We start from the raw sequence: 9,350 nt of genomic DNA, 5'->3' as shown, positions 1-9,350 counted from the left end.
CTCCAGGCTCTGGGCACTTCCTGCCCTCCTTCACCGTGAAGGGATCAAGAACCCAAAGCTGGGAAACAGCTGAGAAACCGGCTTTAGCCCCAGAGTCAACGGCAGCACCGTGTGTCCGCGAGAGGCCAGGCCGTGGCTCACCGCGCACGACACCAGCGTCTGCCATTGGGAGCTCACGCTCCTGCAGGGACACTGGTGATAAAATAACGGGTGGGCACTCTCGGGCGGACGGGGCTGTGTGCTGGGGGAGACCCGAGCAGAGCGGAAGGCAAGTGAGTCCGTTTGAACAGACCGACCCTGAGTTGCTGACATAAAATTCCACCAAAACAAACTCAAAGACGTGCGTCACAGATGCGTCTTCAACCTGCCGCACAGAGCACCCAGCACTGAGGCGCTGATTCTGAATGCGAGCTTGTAGCACAGTCAGGGGACTAAAGGGAAGTCTGCTTGCCCCAAGGCAGAATGACCCTGGGGGGGAGGGTGTTTGCTGTGTCTGCTGGATAACACCTCCCCCACAGTCAGCACCAGAGACAGGCCTCCGCGTGGCCTGGAGACAGGGGCCTCTGGGCTTGGAGCTCTGCCCACGGCGCAGAACTTCAAACGTATCATGAGGTTTCATCAGACAAGTCCAAACTGAGACTCCTTCCCAGGAACAAGTGAGCAATACTCTTTCAAAGCCTCCGGGTCGGGAAGGTCAAAGATGGCCGCCGGCGGGGAGTTGGGGGGGGTTGGGGGGAGTTGGGGGGCCAGGTGCCAAGGAAACAGGACAAGGCCGAGGTGTGGTCTCCTTCAGGACCTCCGGAAAGGGGATGCGAGCGGCAATGGCGTAATAATGGAGAAGCCTGTGTTCCTGCCGGCTGGTGCGGGTGCCCTGCCCCAGCCAGGACGGGCCATCATGGTCAGCCCCCCGAAGGCTGCTCCGGGGGCCCTGCTCAGCTACCCCACATTCTTCATGCTGCAGAGTCCTTTTGCACCTCCCGGCCCTTCTCCCCAGCCTGCAAAGTTAATCTTCAGAATGCAGATTTCAAAATGAAGTACAAGGCCTTGGGTGGCCTCCAGGATTCCACGTCCTTGGTCTTGATTCTAGGTCAAGATATTTTGTCTTTCTTCCCCCCAAAAAACTGACATCAAGGAGGGAGAGATAAATATCAACATTCTTCAGTGGCCTTGGAGAGAGAAAACAATATTTATGGGCAAGATGAATGGGGGCATATTCAACATGGCGGAGCTCGGACTAACATCAACTCTCCCTAGGTCTCAGATCAAGCATTTGACACTAACTCATTTGATGTTTTTAAAACCCTGTGACACTGGGGCCTCCCTGGTGGCACAGGAGTTAAGTCTCAGCACTATGAAGCTGTCCACAGCCGCTGCAGCACGGATTAGATCCCTGGCCAGGGAGCTGACCCACAGGGCGCAGCAGATCTCTCCTGTCTTGTCCACTGCTCCCCTCAGCAGTGGATTTCAGTTGATCCACTTACTCTGTCTCCCACTCTGTCTCTGGAGAATCCTCTCACCCCCACACCGCAATTCTTGCATGCATAAATAAGTAAATCTTAAAAAAAAAAAAACCCTATGAGGTTGGCTATGAGCTTTATCCCCACAGAGAGGTACAGAGAGGTTCAGCAGTTAGTTCTGAGTCACACAGCGGGCACAAGGAAAGGCGAGACCCACACCCAAGGACGTGGTCTTTGTCTGTCTGCACCCAGGTCCACGCAATAGCCATTTTGACTCCAGAAAGCAGCGTGAGAAACCGAGTGTACAGACAATGGCCAGACCATATACCAATGGCAGGAGAATCCCGACCCACGGCCTTTGCAAACTACCCCCCATCCCCCCCCCAGAAGCCAAACTCTGCGGAATCGAAGCAGAGGTCAGGACGTGGCCAGGGCGGCCAGCTTCCCCAAGCCGGCCCCTTCCCTTCGATCTCAGGACTCCAGAGCAAGGCAAACACATTCCCAGCTTGTACCGCACCACCCACAGCCCGTAGGTCCCCCTGGGCCTTTTGTCCCACCCTCAGCTGCTCCTCCCTGCCTCCTGGAGCTTCTGCGAACCCAGGTTGATAGTGGCCTGCCCTAACTACAGCCAGCTCTGAACAAACAGCCTTTGTTTATTCTCAGAAAAAAGACAGAAAAGCTGATAGAGAGTGAACTCCAACACACAAAGTCTGTGGGTTCCAGAGGGGCCCGGGCACAGAGAGCCTCTGGTGGGGGCCTCAGCTCACACAGAGAACCGGCACCGGCCCCTCCCTGAGCCGATGCTCCTGCCAGCTGGCACAAGGACCCGCACCCTCCGGAAGCGGGCGAGTGTGCGTGCGCCCAGCTCAGCCCTTTCTGCTGCTACCTCTTGTTGACGAAGCAGACAGGATCAGGGTGCAGGAGGTCGAGCTGTGAAGACCCACGTTGAAGAATTTCTAGAAATCTGAGGTCTGCACAGAGACGCTGATTCTCCAGTAAGAACAAATGCCAGGTGATTGTGCCAGGCACCCCAGAAGTCACTGCAAGAGTGACATGTGACGTCAGAGAGCACTGCAGCAAGACCAGCTCCCCCAGATGCTGCTCCCCCAGACGCTGCTCCCCAAGAACCCCTGACTGTGTTCAATCCTCCCCCTTGTGGGAGAGGGGTAGTGGGGTGACTGCTAATGACCCAACTAGGGTCCTAATAGAAACGAGCCTCCCCTCAGGACCTCAAAAACTCCAACCCATGATGAACAACGTTCCTGGACTCAATCAAAGATTCCACAGAGGGGCGTCAAGGCCCACGAGTCTGGCTGCTCCTGCCAGAACTCGGTCCCGGGCCAAGAGGGAGGTTAATTACCAGGAAGGATAAGGGTGGAGGCCGACCAGACAGAGTGGAACCCCAACTCCTTGGTGACAGGGAGTGAGGGCGCAGGGGAGAGGCCAGACTGACCCGGCCAAGGGAAATCAGAGCTCTGACGAGATGGGAGCCGCCTTGCCCTCACCGGCCGGCCCAGGCCCTCGCTCCTCCCTGGGGCATCAGGCCGCTCCGTGCTGGGGACAGTGGCCTGGGGCACTCTGGGAGCAGACCTGTTCCCAGGAATCCTGTCCTTCACCCTGACCTTTCCTCCCAGACTCCCAGAGGTCCAGTCCTCTGCTGCAGGGGCGGTGGGGGGTGGGGTCACTCTGCCAGGCCTGACCCTGCCCTCGGCATGTGGCTCCCAAGGTAAGGTCACGTGGCTCCAAGGTCACGTGGCTCCCAAGGTCACGTGGCTCCGGCCCCTCATCCTCCTCCACACAGCCCCCAGGGCTTCGGCTGCAGCTGCTTCCCTGAAGCCGCCACTGCAATGGCGATGACCAGGCTCCCGTCGAGGCTGCGCCCCCCACAGCAACTCACGCTTTGGGCCCAACTGGAACCATGTAATTGCTCAAGCGAGGCCCCGGCATGTAACCTTGGTGTTATCTCTGCCCCACGCTGGGAAGCAGGACGCGGGGTCTTGAAGGACACCCCGGAGCTCCCACAGCGGGGGGGCCCAGAGGCGGTGTCTGGGTCTCCCTGGGGATCCGCAACCTGCCTGCAGTGTCCAGACAGAGGCTTCGTACAGGACATCGCAGGCAGAGCCTCTGCGAGGCCGCGCTGGTCCCCCAGAGCCTCCAAGGAACAGCAGCGTGAACCGCGTGAGTCATGACACTGGGAAGACGTTACCTGCCCGCATCAAGTTGAGCAAAAGGCAACACTGAGAGCCAAGTCGGCCTGAAACGCTGGCCAGATCCTGGCTGCGTCCTTCCCGTCCCCCAGCCAGGAAAACAATCGGAACTTAGATCATGAGCAACAACGCGCACTTGATCTCAGCCTCCCCGACTGTGGGTTGACTGGCAGGCATCAGACAGATGAAAGTCAACGGAGGCTAGAGCGCTGGTCTGTGTGCAGAACGCCTTCATCCTTCTCCCCTCTGCTTTCCCCTCCTCCTAGACAGCTGGGAGGGGAGGAAAGAAACAGAGAGATATCCAGGGCTCACGTAAAGTGGGGAGCCAGGAAGCCACGAGATAAGATGGAGCTTTAGTTGCTGGTGGCTTTAAGTCTGCTACAGAGCAAGCGGAACTACATAAAAACATACAGAGCTGCGTCTCCCCCAGGCTTAGAGAACACCGAGTCCCGGTGTCCCCTTCAACTGCAAGCCTGGCAGCAGGCCGCTAAGAGAAAGAAAGGACCAAGCTTAATAAGCTCCACACGTGCTGTGACAAGGAAAAAAGATAGCATGGCTAGATTTTCGATCCAGAATATTCTCTTCTTTAAGATTTTATTTTGATTTATTTATGCACACAAGAATTGGGGTACAGGCCAGGGGTGCAGGGCGTGAGAGGATTCCCCAGAGATGGAGTGGGGAGCAGAACAGGCCGACTGGCAAAGCACACTGCTGAGGGGAGCAGCGGGCGAGACAGGAGAGGTCTGGAACGCCCTGTGGGTGACTCCCTGGTCAGGGTTCAGACTCGTGCTGCAGTGGCGGCAGAGAGCTCCATAGTGCTGAGACTTACCTCTGGTGCCACCAGAGAGGGCCCAACACGCAATATTCTTGCAAGACCAACACAACAAATAATTTATGTGAACCCATTATTCAGTCCTGTACCTTGAGACCAAAGATGGAGAACGTCTCTCTTCAGAGGCCCCCAAAAGACATGAGTCTGGAAGCTTCCTCTGTGAAAATCTGCTGCCTGATTTTTCACAAGTTATTCCATGCCTCAGGCCCGGTTCTCTTCCAAAACAAAGTCATGAGACACACGTCTCCACTTCTCTGTCTACTTCACAGGGAGCGGGAAGGGAATGTCAGGCAGATGCAAAAAATAGTGCTGGGCTGTACGAAGACGCTGGCTTCTTTTTCCTTTCTTTCCTGTATCAGGTTCTGGATGATACAATTCACACTCCTCCAGGCAGGCGACTATGGAGGAGCTCGAGCCATTTCTCTTCGATTAGACCGCAGCATCGCTGCATTTCTATTTCAAAAAATCTGCAGAAGAGGGTCCTCCCTGGTGGCGCAACGGGTTCGGATGCAGCACTGCAAGCTGCCTGCAGCCGCTTCACTGCGAGTTCGATTCCCGCCCCGGAGGTGACCCACAGGGCGCAGCAGACCTCTCCTGTCTCCCAGCTGCTCCCTCAGCAGCGTCCTCCGTAGATCTGTCTGTTCTGCTCCCCGCTCTGTCTCTGGTGAATCCTCTCACCGCCCCTGCACCTCTGGCCTGTACCCCAGTTCTGTATGAGTAAATAAAATCTGCAGAAGAGCATCTCTGTGGGAGCACAACACAGAGGCTATGAGGATTTGTTGAGACATCAGGAGTTGCGGCCTGGCGGGTCGTCCTCGCCCAGCCAGGCAGACGCACGACAGACGGGAGTGTAAACTCAAGCAGTGGCCGTGAGTCTGCCTGTGGCGCCCAGCGCCACGCCCCACCCCGGTCCCGGGGAGGCAGAGGGTATAGTTGGCATCTGGATCATTACAAAACAAAATAGCGAAATGCACACGGCCAGGGGGGCCGAATCCGGAGAAAACCAGGTGGAAGCGTCCCAGGGTTCCCGGGTGAGTGAGGCGGGGTGCCCTGCGTTCCCCACCCGTGTGGAGGAGGGAAGTGCGTTCCACCAGGCAGCCCAGTTGATGGCCAAGGTTTGTTACGGGGGGCTGGTCATGCCGTTCCTCGAGCAGGCTCCCCGAGAGAAAGCCAAGCGTCAGCCTAAACCCATCATTTGTAACAACAGCTCGGCACAGCAAGTCATTCTCATCGCCCCTGATAATATCACAACCGCTGGCCAGGCCGGTGAGCCCTCCGACTGCCAAGTTCCCAGACTCCCGTCAGAGTGAGACCTTGCAATACGCCTTTGAGAAACCACGTTCTCGCAATGCTGTTGTGTCATGTTAACTCCTGTTAACCCTCTCAAGCACACAGGTGTAAGTGGGGCAGCAGAGTTGGAAACATGCGAGGAACCATTCATTCGGTTACCGCGACCGGGCTCCAAGGCCCGGTGGGGCAGGTTGCTGTCCTTCATCACATCAGCTCAGCACGTCCACGGCCCCTGCCACCACTGCAAGGGCCGCGGCCGGCCGGCCTCTGCGGCTGCACCCCGGCTCCTCCTCCCCGCCCGCCTACGACGGCTGCACCCTAAGCTGTCCGTGGCTGCCTGTCAGCTCTTTGGCTCAGCTCTTCCGTGGGGGTCAGCGCGACTCCTGTTCTCCTTGACTGGATCAGACGTGGCCCAGATGCCCTCCAGCCCATTCTGCCCCCCCCTCCCCCAACGAGGCTTCCAGCACCCCACATTTCATCTGACCTCGACCCCTTGTCCACCAGAGGCTGCCTCAGTGGTGTTTGAAGTCCTCGTTCCTGGGGCTTATCCTCAGCAATGACCTGAAAGTCGCCCTCAAGCCGGAGGTTAATTTCCTCCACGTGGCCAACGGCCAGAGAGACCCCCAGAGCAAAGAGCCACAGATTTCTCCACCGTACCTTCCAGAACCCTCTCTGCAGGAGTTCGCCACGCTATGACCAGCCGCAGCTCCTGTTCCCATGCCCTCGCTCCGCCTGGAGGGGGCACTCCCAGCCCCGTCCTCTTTCCTCCTGACCGGTGACTGTGCCAAAGTCCCTCCTCCACATGTACATTTCAGATCAGGGGTGGGGAAAGCAGAGGGAATACACGGTGTTTCCTGGTCTCAAAACCCGTGACATGGTCATTCAAGGGCTTCCTCCAGGACATCAGCCACGTCCCCAGGAGCTTCAGACTCGGAGGTCCCCTGGGGACTCGGAGAGGATAGCCTCAGCTAGAGCCTCCCCCACCCCTCCGCAGCGCCGAGGGGTGACCTGCCCTCCCGCGTGTTCAGAACATACTCATGGTGGGCTGATGGCCAGGAAAGGTCACCAAGAAACAGAGCCTGAGCCAGGTCCTAGGACACACCATGACACAGGACGGGGCGTGAACAGGTGGGCATCTTAGAAAGAGCCCAGGCAGCTGGGAGGAGACAAGATGGGGCGTGCCTAGAAGCCAGCAGCAGGACTCGGAAGTGCTCCGAACAGCTGCATGGCGAGGACGGCACTTAGGTCTGAGGGACACGTGGGAAGAAGGGGCCGGCAGGCAGGGCTCGCCAGGCCGCACGGCCCGGACACGCGGCGGCGGGGAGGAGGCCCGTCCTCTGGCTGGGGTCTGCCTGCAGGGCTGGCGGGGCCGCGGGGATGAGGGGCCCGCAGCTGCCGCCATCGCCCCCCCTCCCCACCCCCCGCCTAGTCTCACTGGGTCACGGCGTTGGCTTGTCTTGTTTTTCCTTGAAGGCCCGGACATGCGCTTGGTGTGCGTGACAGACTTCCAGGCCCTGGCTCGGGAGCGCCTGTCCAAGCCCAGCTGGGACTACATTGAAGGCGGTGCTGGCGAAGGCATCACGCGGGAGGACAACATCGCGGCCTTCAAGAAGTTCGGCCTTTTCTTTTCAGGGGTTGGCCTAGGTGCCTGGTGGGGAGCTCCTTGGCGTGGGAGGGGCTGCCGTCGGGGAAAAGCGCCAGATACAACGACGATTTTTATCACTGGGGTGGGGGCCCGGGGGCCAGCAGAGGACGGAGGAGGGAGGATTCCTAGGCCCGAGTCACCGCTGGGTGTCCCAGCTACTCTGCTCCTGGGAGAGTCCGGGTGACCAGCCACCCGAGCCAGGGAGACGCGGGCAGAACTTAGACACCCCGAGTCCTAAATGCTGGCTTGAGAGGGAGAATTACAGCTGGAGCCAGGACCTGCAGAGTAGAAGGAACGTGAAAGCACATAGAATCAGGGGGGTGAAATGTTGATGCAAGCGGGTGGGAAGGGGGGTAAGTTGCACCCCACAGCCCCTGCCTCCGGGACCTGTATGGTCAAGCTAAGGCGCTTGTTTTTTTGTTTTGTTTTTTTTTAAAGATTTATTTATTTGTGCATACAGACCTGGGGTACAGGTCAGAGGCTCAGGGGCAGCGAGAGGCTTCCCCAGAGACAGAGCGGGGAGCAGAACAGGCAGATCGACGAAGCACACTGCTGAGGGGAGCAGCGGGCGGGTCAGAAGAGGTCTGCCACGCCATGTGGTCACCTCCGGGGCAGGCGGGGATCGAACTCATGCGGAAGCGGCTTTAGCTTCTCAGTGCAGTGCTTTAACCTGCTGCACCCCCAGGGAGGGCGCCATGGGGCTTGTTTTTTTTTTAATGAGTGAAGAAAAACAAAAGCAGGACTAGCACAGAAAACAGCCTGCAGTCCTGGTGCGTCTGTGGAGAGCAGGCTGGCGTGCAGTGACGGAGGTCTGGGCCGTGGCTGTCTGTTGCAATCGCAGAGCTGCATGGTGGTGACGCAGGTCGTCTGTCCCAAAGCCTAAACACTTGCCGTCTGGCCTTAGAGGCGATGATCGCTGGCCGTGACGGGCACCAGGGCAAGCCGAGGGCTCAGATCCAGGCCAGCACTGTGCCCAGCACGTCCCTGCTTTACAGCCGATGGTCTGCACCAGCCAGCGTGGCGATGCGGTGGCTGCACCTCGCACCGGAGCTGCAGCTCCCACCATTCCGCCGCCCCTGTTTCCAGGACAGTCTACTGTGCGCACGAGCGATAGCATTCTGTGCAAAGCAAGCGTGTGAGGGCCAGGAGGCTGAGCGCTGGCCTCAAAAGTGGGTTTGATCTATTTATTGCGCGTGAATTTGCCTCCTTTCCTTGAAAGCGGTTTGACCCGCGACTTCACAGGAACCGGCCTCCGAAACAAGCAAGACCCCTCCGTGGCTCGCTTGCGGGCATCTGTGCTCCTGTGCGGCCTTTTCTTACTTTGTGGAGACCTGGAACTTCTCGGTCCCGCTTCTTTATTTTCGGGTCCTTATGAGGAATCAAACCCAGCAGCTGAGAGTCTGGGTGGAGAGTCCGAGATGCAGGCTGTGACCGAGCAAAGTGGCCTCGCATGCATTGGGGTTCAGGGGTGCCGCAGAGAATCCCAAGGAGAGGAGCCTCCCTCGGGCCTCCATCTCCGCTACCAGCCAACTGGCCCCACCAGAGGCTTCGGGCCGTCTGCTGTAGGCCTGCACCGGCGCTGGGGCCCTGGGGCCAGGCAGCACCGGCAGCAAGACAGCGGTCCGCCGACGGAAGCTCTTTGTGTCTAGCACAGAATCCGCCTCCGCCCACGGTACCTGAGAGACGTGTCGCAGGTGGACACCGGCACCACGATCCAGGGGGAGAGGGTCAGCGCCCCCATCTGCATCTCCCCCACAGGTTTCCACCGCCTCGCCTGGCCTGATGGCGAAATGAGCACGGCGAGAGGTGAGAACCAGCCCGATCTGGTCCCCTCCCTGGGTGCCCTGGCCTGCAGGGGGTGTTTGGACCTGCAGGGGGCACGTCACTGGCCTGCAGGGGGGCTGTCCCTGGCCTGCAGG

The 9,350-nt window shown here is 58.9% G+C and overlaps 1 protein-coding gene across 1 annotated transcript in view; it reads left to right on the top strand.

Moving 5' to 3' along the window:
* Positions 1-7,267: 7,267 nt before the first annotated feature.
* HAO2 (hydroxyacid oxidase 2 (long chain)) overlaps positions 7,268-9,350 on the top strand; it is a 9,286-nt gene continuing 7,203 nt past the window's right edge. Inside the window, exons 1-2 of the mRNA XM_004689593.2 lie at positions 7,268-7,398; positions 9,086-9,237. Coding sequence (XP_004689650.1) covers positions 7,268-7,398; positions 9,086-9,237 — 283 coding nt within the window. The remainder of the gene's footprint in view (positions 7,399-9,085; positions 9,238-9,350) is intronic.

The sequence above is a fragment of the Condylura cristata genome, unplaced genomic scaffold (genome assembly GCF_000260355.1).
Source record: "Condylura cristata isolate star-nosed mole 26May11 unplaced genomic scaffold, ConCri1.0 scaffold00026, whole genome shotgun sequence".
Classification (NCBI taxonomy): domain Eukaryota; kingdom Metazoa; phylum Chordata; class Mammalia; order Eulipotyphla; family Talpidae; genus Condylura; species Condylura cristata.
Note: the sequence above shows the minus strand (reverse complement) of the source record. Positions and strands in the feature narration are given on the sequence as shown.